At 38.1% G+C, this 21,477-nt stretch overlaps 1 protein-coding gene across 1 annotated transcript in view; it reads left to right on the top strand.

Annotated features, from left to right (window-relative positions):
- Positions 1–20,770, top strand: part of LOC131819920 (phospholipid-transporting ATPase ABCA3-like) — a 148,788-nt gene extending 128,018 nt beyond the window's left edge. The window contains exons 25-31 of the mRNA XM_059155338.1: positions 167–292; positions 523–717; positions 11,291–11,478; positions 12,104–12,274; positions 12,642–12,832; positions 20,032–20,105; positions 20,501–20,770. Of these exons, the coding sequence (XP_059011321.1) occupies positions 167–292; positions 523–717; positions 11,291–11,478; positions 12,104–12,274; positions 12,642–12,832; positions 20,032–20,105; positions 20,501–20,623 (1,068 nt within the window). The 3' untranslated portion in view covers positions 20,624–20,770. The remainder of the gene's footprint in view (positions 1–166; positions 293–522; positions 718–11,290; positions 11,479–12,103; positions 12,275–12,641; positions 12,833–20,031; positions 20,106–20,500) is intronic.
- Positions 20,771–21,477: the final 707 nt, after the last annotated feature.

Below are 21,477 nucleotides of genomic sequence, written 5' to 3'. Positions count from 1 at the left end.
ACGACAGTGTGACAGGTATGTAGGAAGTTTTTGGGGAATGATTTGAAATTTCTTTTCTGACATGTTTGAGATTAATCCCCAGTTAAGCCTTCCTGAAGTCAATCAGTTATCTAGACTAGATGTCTAAGAGGTCTCCATCTCTGTGATGCTGTTTTTGAAAATATAGGAAATAGTGTCCACAGAATTATCTGGGGAATCTGAAGATGATGATGTGCAAGCTGAGAGAAATAGAATCCTGGAGAAACCTCAGGAATCCCTGAATTTCACAGTACTTATTAAGGAACTCACAAAGGTAATATTGTTCAATGGTCAATTTATGATTTCATTCCTATTAAAGATCATGTCATGAGCGTCAAGGGCTCACTGTGGTCTTCTGAATCTGTGTATTAGTCCAACAGAGTAGGAGAGTTTTTGTGAAGTTGTATGAGGTCCATAGTGGTCCATAGGGGTCTGATGTATTTTTTTTTTTTAATTTAACCTATACATATCTTTTGCTATATTGTGTTTTCTGTATTTTTAAAGATATATTTTACATGTCCAGCTGTTTTGGCTGTCAGAAATATCTCTCTTGGAATCCAAAAGAAGGAATGCTTTGGATTGCTTGGATTAAATGGAGCTGGAAAAACTACTACCTTCAAAATATTGACTGGAGAAGAGACTGCTACCTCTGGGGATGTGTTTATTGAGAACTTAAGTATCACCAAAAATCTTCTAGAGGTAAGACATGATTACTATCTGAGATGTGAGTAGCATGATTACTTGGGGGAGAGATAAGAGGAAAGTAGTGGAAAGTGATAGGTAGGAATCATGGCAGGTATTGATATTGATACTGTTGACTCAGCCAGCGGATTTCAGAGGGAGAAATACATTTTTGAGGGAAGTGATAGGATAATAAGAGCAGCCTTACTCTGAGAATCTAAGACAAGAGTGTCTTTACTGTTCTTTGAAACTACTAGAGAATGAGATGGTGAAATAGGAGGCTCCTAACTTTCCCTCATTCCATGGATACACTGAATAAATAGTTACACAGAGATCATTTCCTTCTGTGAGAAATCCAGAAATGAATTGGTAGATTCTTACACATCATACAATTGAGGAAATACTCACATAAAAAAGGGTAGGATAAGCTGAAACACATTCTCTCTGTAAACCCCACCTACAACACAGTGTCTTACATTCAGGAGGGAATCCCCAATTCCCAGCTTCTGCCTGAGGATTGAAAAGTTTAAATCATACATGTAGCTCCTCAGGTTTTATGGCTTCCACCCAAGGGACTGGTCCCCAAATCTAGCTCTGGGTCTGACAGGATGGCTCAGTACAAAGCAAGTAGGCCAACATACCCAGCTCCGTTTCTTGCCAGGAGGGGCTAGACTACATATCTAACATCCCAACAAAAGTTGAACTTCAAATTAATCTGCATCTGGGAACTAATGGGGCAAGCAATTAGTATTCTTCCAGGAACCTGAATGAACTTATGGGCACTTCCTCTGCTTGATGGGATTTGATACACTCTAATCTCTCAGGGTCACTAACATAAGCAGTGGTTTTGACAAGCACAAAGTTTTAAGAGGTTTGGAGAACCCCTGGCCAGATGATTTCTTCTATGTAAGGCCAACTTATCTAGGCAGGGAGAGTTGGCTTTTTTATTTAATTAATTTATTTAATGCAATATAGAGAGGAAAAAGGAAGAGACAGTGAAATATATTGTAAACAAAAGAGCAAGGTAAATATCCAGAAAAGACCATAATGAGATAAGTGATTTATCGGCTGGAAAGTTCAAAGCAATGATTTTAAGTATGCTAACTAAGTTCAGGATATCAAAGCATGATCTAAATGAGAATTTCAATAAAGAGAAGCATAAAAGTATCAAAAATCATATATCTGAAGAATCTAACAACTGAACTGAAAAAATTCAATAGAGAAATTCAGCAGTGGACTACATCAAGCAGAAGAAAGGGTAAGATTACAAAGACAAGTCAGTGGAAATCCTCTGATAAAGAGAAAGGAAAAGAAATGAAAAAAGTGAAGATAGCATAAGAAACATAAGGGACACTATCAGGAGGACCAATATATGCATTACAGAAGCTTAAGAAGGAAGAAAGAGAAAGGAGCAGAAAACTTATTCAAAATAAGAGATAAAAACTGCAAAACTGGGGAAGGACATAGGCATCAGATCTAGAAGACCAAAGCATTAAAAGAAAAATGTACATCCAAAGAAACCCACACTGAGACACATAATCAAATTATGAAAAGTTAAATACAAAGAATTTTGCAAATGGCAAGAGGAAAGTGACTTGTTACAAATTATGAAAAGTTAAATACAAAGAATTTTGCAAATGGCAAGAGGAAAGTGACTTGTTACATACAAGAGAACCCCCATAAATGTTCATAAAATTGTTCAGCAGAAACAGGCTAGAAGTGAGTGGGGTGATATAGTCAAAAAAATAAAAATAAAAATAAACAAAACAAAGTGCTGAAAGACAAAAATAGCCAACAAAGAGTACTATACCCAGCAAATGTGTACTTCAGTATAGGGGAGATGAAGACTTTCTCAGACAAATGAAAGCTGAGGGAGTTTAACACCACTAGAACACTCTTCCAGAAAACAACAACAACAAAACACAAACAAGACAAAACAAAAAAACTAAACAGGGTTCTTCAAGTTAAAAGAAAAGATAGAAAACAATATGAGAGCCTAACAAAATATGAAGCTCGTTGATAAAGATCAAAACCAGAAATGTTTTACTATATGGGTGGTGGGTAAATTGCTTTTAATTATACTGTAAAAGTTAAAAAAATATTTAGGGGCACCTGGCAGCTTAGTTGTTAGGCATCTATCTGCCTTTGGCTCAGGTTGTGATCCCACGATCCTAGGATGGCTTGCTGTGTCTTTCTCTGTCAAATAAATAAAATCTTAGAAAAATAGAAAAGAAAAAAATTATTTAAACAGCTATAACTAAGTTATGTTAATGGATGTATAATACAATACAGGTAGATATAAATTATGACATTAATAGCATATAATGTAGAGGAAAAAGAGAAAAGCAGAGAATTTAAGTTGTTAAAAAGAGCTTAAAAGAGACTGTAATAAAACATTTTGTGTAAGCCCCTTGGTAACCACAAAGAAAATATCTAAGAAGTTACATTAAAGAAAAGGAAAAGGAATTAACACCTATCAAAAAGCAACAGTCAGTCAATCAAAAAGCAACAACAATGACACACAAAGGAATACAGCGAGAGAGAAAAAGAGGGACAGAAGAATTATAAGACAAACAAAAAACAGTTAACAAAATGGCAATGACAAATCTTTCTCTATCAGCAAGTCTCAACAGACTAAACACCACCACCCCCCACCAGAAAAAAACAGGCTGAATGGATAAGATTCAACTGTTATCTTATTAATTCTTTCTAAGAATCAGCTTCTAGTTTCACTTATGGTTCTGCTATTTTTCTGATTTCTATTTCATCGATTTCTGCTCTAATCTTTATTATTTCTCTTCTCCTGCTTGGCTTAGGCTTTATTTGCTTTTCTTTCTCCAGGTCCTTTAGGTGTAAGTTTACCTCATGCATTTGGGATTTTTCTAGTTTTTTGAGAGATGCTTGGATGGGTATGTATTTCCCTCTTAGGACTGCCTCATTCATATGTGGAACATAAGGAATAGTGCAGAGGACAATGGGGGAAGGGAGGGAAAACTGAATGGGAAAAAATAAGAGAGGGAGACAAACAGTGTGAGACACTTGACTCCAGGAAACAAACTGAGGGTTGTAGAAAGGGAGGTGGGTGGGGTAATGGGGTAACTGGGTCATAGGAATTAAAGAGAGCATGTGATAGAATGAGCACTGGGTGTTATATTCAACTAATGAATCAATGAACATTATATCAAAAACTAACTATACCTTGGCTAATTGAACTTAAATTTTAAAAAAAAGGAAAAAAGAAAATGAAAAAAAAAAAATCCAACTATGATGTGTCTACAAAAAACTCTTTGAGATTCAAGGATACACGTTGACTGAAAGTGAAGTTAAGGAAACATATTTCATACAATTGGTAAGCAAAAGAAAGCAGGAATGACTAGACTTATGTCAGACAAAGTAAACTAATTAAAACTCTCAGGAGACACTAATGATAAAAAGTGTCATTTCAATAGGAGGATATAATAATTGTAAATATATATGCACCCAACATCAGAACACCTAACTATATGAATATCAACAGATCTGAAAAAAGAAACTGATACAATAACAGGAAACCTCAATAATGGATAGAACACCCAGACAGAAAATCAGTTAAGAGTGAATTTAACCAGCATTATAAATCAAAATGGACCTGACAAACGGAACTTTAAACCTAACAGCAAAAGAATATACATTCTTTTCAAGCACATGAGTAGTATGTTAGATGACATGTCTGGATGACATGTTAGGTCACAAAACAAGTCTTAACAATTTAAAAAAGATACTGATGTGGAAAACTTTATGTCAGTTCCCCTCCAAAATAGAGTTATTATATGGTCTGGAAATTCTCCTTCTGGCTATATAAAATCCAAACAGACCAATAATGACTATGGAAATTGTAGTAATAATCAAACCTCCTCTAAGAAAGAAAAGCCCAAGACCAGATGATTTCAGTGGTGAATTCTACCAAACGTTTAAAGAATTAATGCCACTTCTTCCCAAAATCTTCCAAAAAATTGAAGGTAACACTTTCACACTCAGTTTACGAAGTCAGAATTATTCTCACACCAAAGCCCATATAAGGACACTACAATAAAAGGAAACCATAGGCCAGTATGAAGGTGAATATAGATGCAAGTGTTCTCAACAAAATACTAGTAAACTGAATTCAGTAGTGCAATTCAAGCATCATGCACTATATCAAGTGGTATTCATCCTTAAGATGTAAGGATAATTCAGCAAATAGAATCAATAAGTGTGATGTACTACATTAATAGAATAAAAGGTTAAAATCACATGATCATTTCAAAACGTTCTGAGAGAGCATCTCATGATGAATGCAAAGTAATATTTCATTGTTGTTTTGATTTGCCTATTTTCTTGCTTGTTGGCCATTTGTTTATATTCTTTGAAGAAATGTCTATTCAACTCCTTAACCCATTTTTGAATCAGTCTGTTCTTTTGTTGTTGACTTTTAGGTCTTCTCTATAAATCCCAAGTATTAATCTCTTATGGGATATAAAATTTAGTTTCTTCAGGGCACCTGGGTGACTCAGTGGGTTAAGCCTCTGCCTTCGGTTCAGGTCATGATCTCAGAGTCCTGGGATAGAAACCCACATCAGGCTCTCTGCTCAGTGGGGAGCCTGCTTCCCTCTCTCTCTCTGCCTACTTGTGATCTCTCTCTGTGTGTCAAATAAATAAATAAAATCTTTTTAAAAAATTTAGTTTCTTCCTCCCATTCTGTGGGTTGCATTTTTACTTTGTTGATAGTGTTTTTTTGATGCACAACATTTTTAAATTTTCATGAAGTCCAACCTTTTCGTTGCCTTTGGTCCAAATCCGATGTTGTGAAGCATTGTGCCTTGCCTCCCCCCCCCCCCCTTAGTCTGTTTAGCTACAGGTTTGTCAATTTTTTTATCTTTTCAAAGAACCAACTTTTGGTTTCACTGATGTTCTTTATTTTTCTCTTTTCTGTTTCATTTATTTCTGCTCTGCTCTATTACTTCCTGCTTTCTGCTAGCTTTGTGTTTAGTTTCTTCTTTTTATGTTTCCTTGAGTTGTAACCCTCCTACACTGTTGGTGGGAATGCAAGCTGGTGCAACCACTCTGGAAAACAGCATGGAGGCTCCTTAAAAAGTTGAAAATAGAACTACCCTATGACCCAGCAATAGCACTACTGGGTATTTACCCTACAGATACAAATGTAGTGATCCTAAGGGGCCCGTGCACCCGAATGTTTATAGCAGCAATATCTACAATAGCCAAACTATGGAAAGAACCTAGATGTCCATCAACAGATGAAGGGATAAAGAAGATGTGGTATATATAATACAGTGGAATACTATGCAGCCATCAAAAGAAATGAAATCTTGCCATTTGCAACAATGTGGATGGAACTAGAGGGTATCATGCTTAGTGAAATAAGTCAGTCAGAGAAAGACAACTATCATATGATCTCCCTGATATGAGGAAGTGGAGATGCAACGTGGGGGGTTTGGGGGGTAGGAAAAGAATAAATGAAACAAGATGGGATCGGGAGGGAAACAAACCATAAGAGACTCTTAATCTCACAAAACAAATTGAGGGTTGCTGGGGGGAGGGGGATCGGGAGGGGGGGATGGGGTTATGGACATTGGGGAGGGTATGTGCTATGGTGAGTGCTGTGAAGTGTGTAAACCTGGCGATTCACAGACCTGTACCCCTGGGGATAAAAATACATTATATGTTTATTAAAAAATAAAAAAGAGATTAAAAAAAAAAGCTTCTGCACAGCAATGGAAACAAAAGAAACAAAGAGGCAACCCACGGAATGGGAGAAGATAATTGCAAATGACAGTACAGACAAAAGGTTCATTTCCAGGATCTGTAAAGAACTCCTCAAACTCAACACACACAAAACAGATAATCATATCAAAAAATGGGCAGAAGATATGAACAGACACTTCTCCAGTGAAATACAAATGGCTATCAGACACATGAAAAAATGTTCATCATCACTAGCCCTCAGGGAGATTCAAATTAAAACCACATTGAGATATCACCTTACACCAGTTAGAATGGCCAAAATTAGCAAGACAGGAAACAACATGTGTTGGAGGGGATGTGGAGAAAGGGGAACCCTCTTCCACTGTTGGTGGGAGTGCAAGTTGGTGCAGCCTCATTGGAGAACAGTGTGGAGATTCCTCATGAAATTAAAAATAGAGCTTCCCTATGACCCTGCAATTGCACTACTGGGTATTTACGCCAAAGATACAGATGTCGTGAAAAGAAGAGCCATCTGTACCCCAATGTTTATAGCAGCAATGGCCACGGTCGCCAAACTGTGGAAAGAACAAGATGCCCTTCAACAGACGAATGGATAAGGAAGATGTGGTCCATATACACTATGGAGTATTATGCCTCCATCAGAAAGGACGAATACCCAACTTTTGTTGCAACATGGACAGGACTGGAAGAGATTATGCTGAGTGAAATAAGTCAAGCAGAGAGAGTCAATTATCATATGGTTTCACTTATTTGTGGAGCATAACAAATAGCATGGAGGATATGGGGAGTTAGAGAGGAGAAGGGAGTTGGGGTAAATTGGAAGGGGAGGCGAATCATGAGAGACTATGGACTCTGAAAAACAGTCTGAGGGTTTTGAAGTGGCGGGAGTTGGGAGGTTAGGGTACCAGGTGGTGGGTATTATAGAGGACACAGATTGCATGGAGCACTGGGTGTGGTGCAAAAATAATGAATACTGTTATGCTGAAAATAAATAAAAAATAAATTAAAAAAAAATCCTTGAGGAGAACACAGGCAGCAAACTCTTCAACCTCGGTCGCAGCAACATCTTTCTAGGAACATAGCCAAACGCAAGCGAAGCAAGGACAAAAATGAACTGTTGGGATTTTATCAAGATCCCTTTTGCACAGCAAAGGAAACAGTTAACAAAACCAAAAGACAACTGACAGAATGGGAGAAGATATTTGCAAAAGAAAGTAGTTTTAAAGTATTTGTATAACAGATCTATCATCAGGTCTTACTCAGGGACAGTGTCTATTGACTTATTTTCTTCCTTTGAATGGGCTCTACTTTCCTGTTTGTGAAAGAAGCAGCAATAAGCAATTAGAACACAGAGGCCCAATATTTGGAGGACAGGATCCCTTTAGGCCATCTGGCTCCCCCAGCTCTTTGCAAGCTGCTCCAGGAACATATGCACAGATGCTACTGTAGTGCTAGGAATAAAGGATGGTAAGTGCTAGTGTGCCAAAAGCTGGAATTGATTAAAATTAACCCCAATTTATGGTCTAAATCTTCTCTTGGAATTCCAAAGCTTTCAATATACTCCAGAGTTCCAAAATAGTTCTATCAGTCAGATTCTGCCAGTGTAATATAGTCTAGATGGGGAGATAAATTAGAGCTTCCTACTCTGCCATCTTTCCAGAATCTGCTGAATCTGTTTTTTTTTAAATGTTATGAGCTAACTTCTAAATTATATTTTTTACATTTAAAAAAAATTTTATGTGTTCAGTTAATCAACATACAGTTTTTGATATAGTGTTCATCAATTCATGAGTTGTGTATAATGCCCAGTGCTCATCACAACACATGTCCTCCTCAGTACCTGTCACCCAGTTACTCCAACCTTCCAGCCCCTCCCTTCTGTAACCCTCAGTTTGTTTCCTAGAGTTAAGAGTCTCTCATGGTTTGTCTCTCTTTCTGATTTATTCCCATTTAGTTTTCCCCCTCTTCCCCTATGGTGCTCGGCACTATTTATTATGCTCCACATATGAATGAAACCATATGATAATAGTATTTCTCTGCTTGATTTATTTCACTTTGCATACTACCCTCAACTTCCATCTATGTCAGTGCAAATGGTAGGTGTTCATCCTTTCTGATGGCTTAGAAATATTCCATTGTATTTATGAACCACATCTTCTTTATCCATTCATCCACTGAAGGACATCTCAGCATCTTCCACAGTTTGGCTATTGTGGATATTGCTGCTATGAACATAGGGGTGCATATACCCCTTTTCACTTCATCTGCATCTTTGGGGTAAATATCTAGTAGTGCATTGCTGGGTCATAGGGTAGCTTTATTTTTAACACCTTGTGGAAATAATGTTTTCCAGAGTGGCTGTACCAGCTTGCATTCCTACCAACAGTGTAAGAGGGTTCTCCTGTCTCCAAATCCTTGCCAGCACTTGTTGCTTCCTGTTTTGTTAATTTTTGCCATTCTATCTATGATAAGGTGGTATATCATTGTAAGCTTTATCCTTAAGGTCAGGAACACAACAGGGATGCCCACTCTCACCATTATTGTTCAACATAGTACTAGCCTGATCAATCAAACAACAAAAAGAAATAAAAGGCATTCAAATTGGCAAAGAGGAAGTCAAAATCTCTCTCTTCACAGATGATGTGATACTTTATGTGGAAAACCAAAAAGACTCCACCCCCAAGTTTCTAGAACTCATACAGCAATTCAGCAACATGGCGGGATACAAAATCAATGCACAGAAATCAGTTGAATTTCTATACACTAAAAATGTAATTTAAGAAAGATGAATTAAGGAATCAGTTCCATTTACAATAGCACCAAAACCCATAAGATACCTAGAAATAAACCTAACCAAAGAGGTAAAGGATCTATACTCTAGGAACTACAGAACACTAATGAAGGAAATGGAGGAAGACACAAAGTGATTCCATGCTCACGGATTGGAAGAATAAACATTGTGAAAATGTCTATGCTACCCAGAGCAATCTATGCTTTCAGGGCAATTCTTACGAAAATACCATTGGCATTTTTCACAGAGCTGAAAAAAATAATTGTAAAATTTGTATGGATCCAGAGAAGTTCCCTGAATCACCAGGGGAATATTGAAAAAGAAAACCGAAGCTGGGGTCATCACATTGCCTGACTTCAAGTTATATTACAAAGCTGTAAGCATCAAGACAATATGGTTCTAGCACGAAAACAGACGTATAGGCCAATGGAACAGAATAGAAAGCCCAGAAATGGACCCTCAATTCTATGGTCAACTAATCTTCAACAAACCAGGACAGAACATCCAATGGAAAAAAGACAGTCTCTTAAATAAATGGTGCTGGGAAAACTGGACAACCACATGCAGAAGAATGAAACTTGACCATTCTCTTACACCATACACAAAGATAAACTCAAAATGAGTGAAAGACCTCAATGTGAGACAGGAATCCATCCAAATCCCAGATGAGAACATAGGCAGTAACCTCTTTGACATTGGCCACAGTGACAAGACAAGACATGTCCCCAAAGGCAAGGGAACCGGAAGCAAAAATGAACTTTTAGGACTTCATCAAGATAAAAAACTTCTTCACATCAAAGGAAACAGTAAAACAAAACTAAGAGACAATGGATGGAATGGGAGAAGAAATTTGCAAATGACATTTCAGATAAAGGACTGGTATCCAGGATCTATAAAGAACTTACCAAACTCCACACCCAAAAAACAAATAATCCAGTCAAAAAATGGACAGAAGATATGAACAGACCTTTCTCCATGAAAGACATACAAATGGCTAACAGACACATGAAAAAATGTTCAACATCACCAGCCATCAGGGAAATTCAAATGAATTATTTATTTAATTAATAAGCTTTCACTGTTTAAAGTGGCCTTCTTACTGCATCAAAATATTTTTTGTTCAAAATATTGCAAGATGTATTGAGTTTTAACACCTGAATTGAGTGTAGTCTTAGAAATTTGTTTTAAAACTTGTATAGAGGTTTTTAAAATATTCATTGTTTTTATTACTGATTTTAACTAAAATTTTAGTCAGATATTTTGTCTAAATATTATAAAATTTTTATAATACACTAAGTCTTCCTTTACCATCAACAGATGGCTGAAATAAGAGCTAGGATCTTAGTTCTATTCACCTACATTTTAAACGATAGTCATAAAGTCATATGGCATATAAAAGAGCTGCAGAAGACACTGTTACTGCCCAACTATCTACTGCCATTATCAGAAAGTAGGATGTCACTGAGCTGAACCTAGATATTATTGTTGAACATCTCCTTCTAGACAGTCTTCAGTTATCCTAGCATCCCTTGAGACTAAACCAATGAAGACTTATAAGAGAAAACAAGGTACCATTATTCAAAAATATCCACTCAGTTATTAACATTGTACATCACACTGGTTGTTTAAATCTCTTGCTTTTTAGGGTCATCAGAATTTCCTCTAGAAAAGGTTGAGCCAATGGTAGACTAACCTCTTTCTAGCTCATTCTGCTTTTCCAGGTGAATATAGGTGTACTGTTTTCCAGGTGAATGTAGGTGTACTGTTAATTTAAGATTATTTTCCACTTATTTCATAGATTGATTATAGCATATATATGGAGATAGCATCATTATAGAAAAATCCATAGTCTTGCACACTTGTGTTCCAATATATGACAGTAACCTCCAGTTGGAATGATTCATAATCACTGGAGGAGAAATTCTTTGGAAAAACTCTATGAGTTCTAACCTGTTTAGATGCATGAGCTGGAGAACTACAGGTCTTCTATCTTATCTGTATTTACTATATGCTCAGTAAGATAGTTGAATTGTATCCATCATTATTCTCTTATTTCAGGTAAGGTCAAAAATGGGCTATTGTCCACAGTTTGATGCTTTGCTGGATTACATGACTGCCCGGGAAATTATGGTCATGTATGCCAGGTTGTGGGGGGTTCCTGAGACCCAGATTACACAATATGTGAATAAATTGTTGCAGTCATTGAATCTGGAACTCTATGCTGACAAGTTTATTTACACTTACAGGTGAGATATTACACTTGTGCTCTCATTGCAGCTAATATTGATGAGTCTCCTGTGTTTCTGCTCTTTGGAATGAGTGCCGACTGTTTAACCAGAGTTCCACTGACAGACAGAGGCAACTGTGAAGCAATCTCATGCCCTGCCAGGGTTTAGATGCCTGCAGTAAAGCAGACCTAGACAGTATCGTATCTTCCCTTTGCAGAGATGGAACTCAAAATCATGGTGCTATTAGAATTGTAGCCATTGAATTACAAAAGAACATGTTTTTCTACCTCAATCGTTCTGTGTCTTTCAAGTAAGGAAAATGTAAGGTTCTTTGTATTAGCCTGGCCACTATGTAGTTTATGTATCTAGGAATTCCAAGGAATCTCAAGAATAAGATTATAAATTGCACTGATAACCTGACTAAAATTGATGTTGTAAACAAAAGTGACCTTTCTACGTTTCAAATGAAAATGATTTGATTAATACAGGTGGTTTTGGGTCTGGTGCATTTTTAGTACCACTGCTTGTTCCCTGACTCAGCATTTTGGAAACAGGCGAATTGTTAATGTGTTAAATAGATGTTTGATGTATTAAATTACTGTAACTTAATTTAATCTCTGCTTCTGCTTTCTTGACCATGAAGTGGAGGAAACAAACGTGGACTGAGTAATGCCATTGCCCTAATGGGAAAGCCCTCAGTCATCTTTCTGGATGAGCCATCAACTGGCATGGACCCAATGGCCCGGCGTCTGTTCTGGAACACAATAACAAGGGCACGTGAAAGTGGCAAAGTCATCATCATTACCTCTCACAGGTGTGGTTTATTGGGAGGCTTGATTAAGTGTTGCAAGCGTTTTCATGGCTATGGGAGGGCATTATCTGGGGATTGTAATATTGGACAGTAAATGTGCCTAAGTATGAACTCCTACTGAATCCTAGAGAAAGGAATGATTAAGAATTTTCACTGAGAGGAGAGGGCAGAAAGTTTATGATCTGTTCCATTTGAGAATTTGGTCTTCAACTGCTTTGTACTTGAAAGTGTCTCCACTTTCCATGATGGTGATGGGCAAATGCAACTTCCCATTTTAAAGAGTTATAAAATCCTGGAAAGTTGAACTACAAAATATCTTCCAATGGAGATCTTTTCAGCCTTACATCGTTCTGGTGTCTTGTTTTGCTAGCATGGAAGAATGTGATGCCCTCTGTACCAGGCTGGCCATCATGGTGAAGGGAAAATTCAGGTGCCTGGGTAGCCCTCAGCACCTCAAGAACAAGTTTGGCAGTGTTTACATTCTGAAGGTTAAGTTAAAGATGGATACAGATGAGAATGAATTAGAGGATTTTAAAACCTACATTGCAACAGTTTTCCCAGGTAAATTAGGTTGGTTTGGCTAACTTTGTTAGAGATGTGTTAAATCATATTAGTTGTTTTCACCGTCCTGGGGGCATCTCCAATAATTATTTCTTGTGAGATATTGATACTTATTGATCTTCCATATTGATATCCTTTTTATTTTTAAAAACTATTTTTAGAGAGAGAGGATGCACAAACCAGGATGGAGAGGGATAGATGTAGAGAGAAAATCTTAAGCAGGCACCCATGCTGAGTGTGGAGCCCAATGTGGGGCTTTATCTCACAACCTGAGATCATAACCTGAGCCAAAATTATGAGTTGGATGCCTAACCAACTGAGCCACCCACGTACCATTGGAGATCCTTTTCAATGTTTGTTCTTATAAAGTTCTTGTGCCTGGTTGTGATAAGAAGTTTTCACAGGAAAAAACCCACAAACAAATACAGTTGACCCTTGAACAACATGGGTTTGAATGCATGGATCAATTTATACAAGGATTTTTTTTTTAGGTAAGTATAGTACTGTAAATGTATTTTCCTTATAGTTTTCTTAATAGCATCTTCTTTTCTCTTACTGTATTGTAATAATCCAGCATATAATACATATGACATATACAACATATGTTAACTGACCATCAGTAAGGCTTCTGGTCAATAGTAGGCTATCGGTAGTTAAGTTTTGGGGGAGTCGAAAGATATACACTAATCCCTGTATTGCTCAAATGTCAATAGTATTCACCAACCTTTTGTATATTAACTAGTAGGGCAGTTGTAGATTAGGATTATCTGTATGATTTATATATCTTAAGTCATATATTTGAGCATAATTCTCAATTACTTGCCCATATAGTCTGTATAAGTCTTCTAGGGATGCTATAATAAAATACCACAGACAAGGTGGCTTAAACAACAGAAATTTATTTTCTCACAGTTCCCTGGATAGAAGTCCAATATCAAGGTTTCAAAAAGTCTTGTTTTCCCTGAGACCCCTCTCTTTGGCTTGCTAATAGCTGCCTTCTTGCTGTGTCTTCCTACAGTCTTATCTCTGTGTGCACATCCTTGATGTCTTTTCCTCCTCTTGTAGGGACACCAGTTATAGTGGACTGAAGCCCTATCCTTAAAGCCACATTTAATTTTAATTACCTCCTTAAAGGCCTTTTGTCCAAACACAATCACATTTGGGATTAGGATATGAATTTGGGGGGATACAATTCAGTCCGTAATATCATCCAGGTTTTTGGGCTGCCTGGGTGGCTCAGTGGGTTAAGCCTCTGCCTTTGGCTCAGGTCATGATCTCAGGGTCCTGAAATCGAGCCACACATTGGGCTCCCTGTTCAGTGGGGAGTCTGCTTTCCCATCTCCCTCTGCCCCCCCCCCACTTTGCACACTGTCTTGCACATGCTCTCCCTCTTTCAAATGAATACATAAAATTTTAAAATAAATTAATAAAGTAAACATTTCAGAAATAACTAAGTACCGGGAACAAAAAGTATAGGAGGTGTAAGGGAAATGGAGACTGGAATGGAGAAAAAGAGGAAAACATCACACAAAAAGATAAACAAGCTTTTGAGAGAAAGTAACAAAGAAAGGAATGTTAATACAACACAACCGTAAAAGTAGTCTACAATGAAAAACGTCACAGAATAGAATAACTACTAAATACTATCAAGAAAATTTCCTAAAATAAAAGAAGACCACTGAAAAGGCATCAGACACCCACCCAAAAAACTGACCTCAAATTTTTAATGCCAATGAATATTCTAATGTAATTATTGCACTTTAATAATAAAGCAAGGGGGGGACCTTTAGATTTGCAGACAAAAAGACAAGTAATATATAAAGGAAATAAAATCAGATTGAGCACAGACTTTACAACAACAAAATTTTATGCTAGGAGAGCATGTAAGATATTTAAGATACTCTGTGAAAGAAAAATGCAAGCAAAGTTTTTTCCTCCAACCAAAATGACTTTGAAGATTAAAAGTCACAGTCATGAACACATAAGAACCAGAGGATATTGTTCCCGTCAGCCCTTTCTGAGGAAAATACAAACTAAAAAGCTACAGATCAACTAAGAAATGATTAGAGAAGCTTTTGCATAAGAACTAATAGACATTGAAAAAATGTAACTATAGAACTAGGGCTAAATGAAGGGTATTCATGGGATAAAATATCACATAATTGATGTATATTTTAGAAATGTATGCATAATACAATTATCAAAAACGGGAAGAAGGCAAAGAATATATGGGAAGTTAAATATTATTGAATATATACTAGGTATTAGCTGTGAATGATAAAATATTGCTTGAAATTGCATGTTTTTGAAGGAACTAAAAGATTACTATAATACAATTATCAAAAATGGAAAAAAGGCAAAGAATATATGGGAAGTTAAATATTATTGAATATATACTAGGTATTAGCTGTGAATGATAAAATATTGCTTGAAATTGCATGTTTTTGAAGGAACTAAGAGATTACTAGCACAGAAAATGTTGTTCATAAGTGGAAACAAAAGACAGTATTTCTTTTTTTTTTTTTTACATTTTTAAAAAGATTTTATTTATTTATTTACTTGACAGAGAGAGACACAGTGAGAGAGGGAACACAAGCAGGGGGAGTAGGAGAGGGAGAAGCAGATTCCCCACTGAGCAAGGAGCATGATGTGGGACTTGATCCCAGGACCGTAGGATCATAACCCAAGCTGAAGGCAGACACCCAACAACTGAGCCACCCAGGTGCCCCCAAAAGACAGTATTTCAAAAAATAGTATAAAGATATTAATATGAAGTTATTCATTAGAACAAAAATATAAACCTTGTATACTGCAAATATAACTTACTGAGAGTATGTTCATTTATGTATGTACATAGATCTGTGCATTTCCATTTCCATGTAAAATAGAACAATGTAGGGGAACTGCTACAGAACATATTGGTACTCTCAGTCAATCAATAAATAAAAAGGCCTGGGGCACCTGGGTGGCTCAGTTGATTAAGCGACTGCCTTCAGCTCAGGTCATGATCCTGGAGTCCGGGGATCAAGTCCCACATCAGGCTCCTAGTTCCATGGGGAGTCTGCTTCTCCCTCTGACCTTCTCCCCTCTCATGCTCTCTCTCACTCTCTCTCTCAAATAAATAAAGTCTTTTAAAAAAAAAAAGTCTTAACTCCAAAAAAAATGAAAAAAAAAAAACCTTTTTCAATTTGCCTAACAAGCAAATTCCAACTCTCTGCTGTATATAAAAAAATACTACTAAAGCAAACTGAATAAGAGAGATTAAAAGAAAAGAATGGTCTTCATGATTTTATACAATATATTAAAATTTTAGCAAAATCTTACTATCTGGTGTCCATGAATGCTTGCCTTTTATAAGCAAATACTTTCATCCTGTTTCTTCCTGCAGGTACCTATCTCTCCCCACATACTTTGTTAGTTGTTTGTCCAGTGTTTGCCTAATCACAGAACTGATAAGTTAAAAAAAGACATTACTTTGCAGTTTGTCCAAACTTTCCTTGTTTGAAGTGTGGGAGTGACACCCTTTCCCACTTTTCACACCTCTGAGGTGAAACCAAAGTTGGTACAACCAATTATAAAAAGAGCAATGCCCCCAAATTCCAGCTTTAGGTATATCTTAGATACTTGCTTCTACCCCTCCTGTGAGAAAAGTAAAATTTAAAATTTAAATCAGTGATATTCACAATATTCAGACTCTAGAAGCCCCCCCAATATGTCTATCAGCATGGAAAATGAATGAATGAAAATAAATTATGAAGTATCATATACCAAATTACTGTACAGAAAGGAAAAATGAGTGCATCATAACTATATGAAAACAGCATGAATGAAACTTACAAATATTGAGTGATGTCATCAAGATGACAATTCTTGACCCCAATCCCAGTTACAAGAAGAACAACTGGGAATTATCCATAGTTGAGACACCACTGTGAAAATACCAAAACCTGGGAATGAGGCTAAAGCAGCCTCCTGGACAGCAGAGACTGAGAAGGACCACATTAGAAGGGTTAAGAGGAGCAGCTACATACTGACCTCATCACCCTTTTCCCCAGGCCGGCACATTGAGAATGCCCTCCCAGGCCTATCATTTCTCTAGTGGGAAAAAGAGAGCCAGAGGTGAACATCAGGTTCTCCAGTTTTCCTGGACACTTTCTGGGAGGCTCACTTGGGTCTCACCGTACAGAGATCACTGAGGAGATTTACCACTGAGCATCACACTGGAACAGAGAAGGTGGGTGTTACTTAAAGCAACCAGCACTCAGATCATGGCAGACCACACTGTTAATTGTACTGGCATTGGAGCAGAGTTCCCAGTCAATGGCTCTGCTCATCTGCAGAGCTGAGCTGGTGCTGTGTCTGGCCTGGGAGCTGGAGGGTACTTCTGCCTGATTTGGGTCTCCAGTCAACAAGGTGTGCCAGGTGTGGAGCCCATTCTACAGCCTTGCTGCCCAGAGAAGCAAATGCAAATTACCGACCAACTGCTGAGTATAGCCTCCAGTCCTGCCCAATGGTGAAGTCTGGCCAGAGAACCCAGGAAGCCAATGAGGCCACCCTGCAGCTGTATTTTCATTATTATCTTGTCAGAGATTCCAGCTGATAGATCTGCCCAGTTGTGGAGCTGAGCCATTGGCCCTATCTGACCAGTGACCTCAGTGGGCAGCCTGCTTTATATGGGACCCCAGCCAACAAGCTGTGCCAGCTATGAAGCTTTTTCTATAGCCCTACCTGGAGAGAGAAACAAATTTGCAGCCACACTCAACTGCTGAGTATAGCCTATGACTGACCTGATCAGGAAGCTTGGACTGGGAATCAAACCAACAGTCCTGTCCTACTGTTAAGTATAGTCTCTGGTCCCACATAACCAGGGAGCATGCACAGTGATCTTGGACAGCCTTGAAATCTGGCCTGTGGTACTGCTCACCAGCGGATCCTAGATTGTGACCTTGCCCAATTGCTGAACAAAGCCTATGGAGCCCAGCCATGACCCCACATAGTCATGGAACATACCTGGTGGCCCTGTCTGAAGACAGAAACCAGACAGTGACTCTGCCCAACTGTGGAACACAGTCTCTAGCTCCATGTAACCATCAGATATAGCTGGAGACCCCCCCCAAAAGTAGCCCAGCCTGTGACCTTACCCAACAAACACAGCTAGCAGCTTACTAGATTGTAAGGGCCAGCCAGCCATCCTGCCCCCCATTTGAGACACAGTCATAGCCCCTGCATAATTTTAGAGTGCAACCTAGGCCTTATCTGACTCTTAGGCCTTTCTTGTGGCTCCACTGGAACACAGAGACCAGACAGTAACACCATTCCATTGGGGAGCACAGCCCAAGGTCTCCCCCAAACAAAAGCAGTGGTGCTTAGCCCCTAGCCCTACTCCAATTTGAAGTCCAAACACCTACTGGAACCACCCTGGTAAGGAACACAGCCTGTACTTCATCTGCGCAGAAGTGGTTACAGAACCCAGGTAATGCTCAAATGCAAGCTCAGCTGGTAGGATAATCAAACCATAGAACACAGATAGCCACCCCTCTTCTCCCCCACCTCAGAGCACAAGCATTGGGCCCACCCAAACCAAGACCCTGATAACAAGCATTGCCTGCCCATGGAAGTTACCACATAAATAATCCAGTACCTCAAGCTGATGGGGGAAGGTCTGTCCCTGCTGAAGTGAACCTATAAAGTCTAGGAGACTACTTACTGGAATGTGCAGGATCACAGAGAATCAGGTAACATAATACCACCAAAAGAAACTAATAGATCTCCAATAACTGACCCTAAAGAGGGATCTATGAACTATCTGACAAAGAATTTAGAATAAATTCTTTTAAAGAGGTTTAGCAAATTACAAGAACACCCAGACAACCAAATAAAATTCTTTATACAATGCATGAACAAGATGTGCTTGTGATGGGTGTGCAGACAGTGAGTGCATGGAATGGGTGACCTCCTAAGATAAATATTCCTTCTATGTCAAGCATTTACTCCCTGGATGAGTCCATTGAGCTGCAACAAAAATACAACCAGTTTCCTGCCCAGAAACCTTAAAATCGTCCACCTTTCCAGAGACTCCTTTGCTTTTCAACTAGTCTTATCCAGGGAGGCATGTTTTTATTAACTGTCTAGCCAAGCACTCTGAAGTCCCACAATCTTCAAGCACAGTGTGAAAGCAGTGAGCACAAAGGGCTCGGCGAGTACCTATGTGTGTTTGTTCTTTGCTCCCAGAGCCATTGGACAGGAGGGCACTTTTGAACCCATGTTCTGACACCAGAACTGTTTAAAGATAAACTGGTGCATATTATAATTTTCAAGAGTTTATTAGAGCATATATCAATTTTAATTGGGCAGCACCATGCTAAAGGTGATGAGGAGGACTCCACAACCACGAGCTAAGGGAGAAGGTTTACATAGAAAAGACGTGTGGGTAAGGAAGGGAATATTTGGTTGGCTATAGATTAAGCTGTTGCCTAATTTACAAAAATTTAGTTGGCTATTTGTAGCTGTCTGTTCTTGAGTTTTGTTTTCTGAGGTTCAAGTGCATTTTACTCTGGTTTAGGTTTTGATTTGCTTACAGGCTACCAAGATACTGGACCCACCTCAGCCTCATGACTTCTTTGATTACTTCGACATATATTTTAAAACAATTATAACCCCAATTAATTGAACTGGTAATAATTTGAAAATACGCAATGATAAGTATGAAATGGATAACCCCCCCTTCCCTCTCTCATTCCACCAGTGGATTCTTATTCACCTGAAAAAGAATTAAGACACACAACCTGACATCTGGGGATTTATATGGGTGATTTCCTCTTTCACAGGGTGTGTGAAGAGAAGTAAGTCTTGCCCCGCTTTACTCCCCAGCAAACACACTCTACATGCATACAAACACAGCCAGAATGAAAATCCTGGCAGTTCATAGTCTCAAAACTTGATTTATCGTAACAAGAGCATTTTAGAAGACTCAAGTTTTTTACTTTGTGCCTATGAGCTAATAATTTTTTTATGACTGAAGCCTGCTAAAAGAAGTAACCATGTCCTGTATAGTAAAGAGGTGAGCTTTTGGATAACGACCCTCTGTTATTTGCCACATTTATTCATCCCTTTATTGTTTATAATTAAGATGATATTGCAATATTTTAAAACTTTAAAATGAAATCTGTAAGATTATTCATCTATATTTCCTTTCTTAGGTAGTGAATTAAAACAAGAGAATCAAGGGATTCTTAACTACTACATTCCCAGAGAAGACAATGGCTGGGGAAAGGTGATTGTCGCAACCATACTCTTCTAATGTTACTTGTTAAGAAAGCACTAATGATGGGAAGTGTTTGGGACTGTCACACAGAATGGGAGCCTGATTTTGTAGAAGGAGCAGAGACTATAAGTTACTTTCCAGTGGTTCCTAGAGTTTAATTGCTTCAAATTTCCATCTCCAAATCACAGTTTTTGTCCCCCTCAAGAAAATGGGAACAGAGAACTGCTTCCTCGCAGATTCTCAATGATCTTGTCATTTTCTCATCTCCCCTGTCTGTGCCTTTTGTTATCAAACAATAACTTGGTAGGAGTTGGAGGAAGTGGTGGAGAGGCTCACTTGGGTTGGTCGCTGGAGGGGATGGCTGCAGTGGTAACTGTACTTTTTTACTGCTGTCATTGCTAAAGGTGTTTGGTATTCTGGAGGAAGTCAAAGAGAAATTCAGTTTAGAAGACTATTCCATCAGTCAGATAACGCTGGAACAAGTCTTCCTGAGCTTTGCTAGCCCAGAGAACAAAGGAGGTGACTGAAACAAAAAGGTGCAATGAAATTCACTTCTAACTAATGATACTATGTCTTCCTTAGTACTCTACTATCCTTGGATACATAGAGGGGCATTTCTGTGTCTATATCATTTCTGTGTGTATATCTTATTTATTTATGTAATAAAGAGTCCCCCAAAGGAGACCATATGTTAATTCTTTGAGATTTACAGGGATGGCATGTACAAATCTAAAGACACTTGGTAAAATTCCTGTTTTCAATGCTAGGAACGTGTCAGAGCAGCATTTATCAGGGTGGGGAAAAGGACTTATTTCTGAGTATTTTGAATGTTTGAACAGAAACATTCAGAAATGATCAAGCTGTCAGATGGGATAGCCTGAAGAGCAAAAGCTTTATGTTTTAGCAGCTGAATTATATGTAAGAGGATGGTAAGGCCTGGGGGACAAATTATCTTTCCCATGGATATCGATGAGCGTGCACACACACACACACACACCAATTTTAAAACAAAAATTGTGAAAATCAATATCAACATTTATGTGGATAAGTTATTTCCAAAATTCGAAACAAGATTCTACATTTGTCTATAAGAGATCTTTGCACCAATAATATTTAGACTCCAAGAAGGGAAGAAAAAAACGTTCTTTAAAAATAGTATGTTTACTTCTCTACTTTTGCCCAGTTCTCTGATTAAGAATGAATGGAGAAATAAGGTATGGAGGGAGACAGAGTTCTTGTGATTCTTGTTTGGGCACATGGAGTCCCCCATAAAAACACATGAGAAATCTAATCACTGCTCTCGATTCATGTGCAGATAAACAGATAAGGAGAATGATCCTCCTGAAATTTCAAGATGGAAAGAGTCACTGAAGCTGTTCTA

Source organism: Mustela lutreola, chromosome 17 (genome assembly GCF_030435805.1).
Source record: "Mustela lutreola isolate mMusLut2 chromosome 17, mMusLut2.pri, whole genome shotgun sequence".
NCBI classification, from domain to species: Eukaryota; Metazoa; Chordata; class Mammalia; order Carnivora; family Mustelidae; genus Mustela; species Mustela lutreola.
The sequence above is the reverse complement of the archived record's forward strand: the minus strand, read 5'-3'. Positions and strand labels throughout refer to the sequence as shown.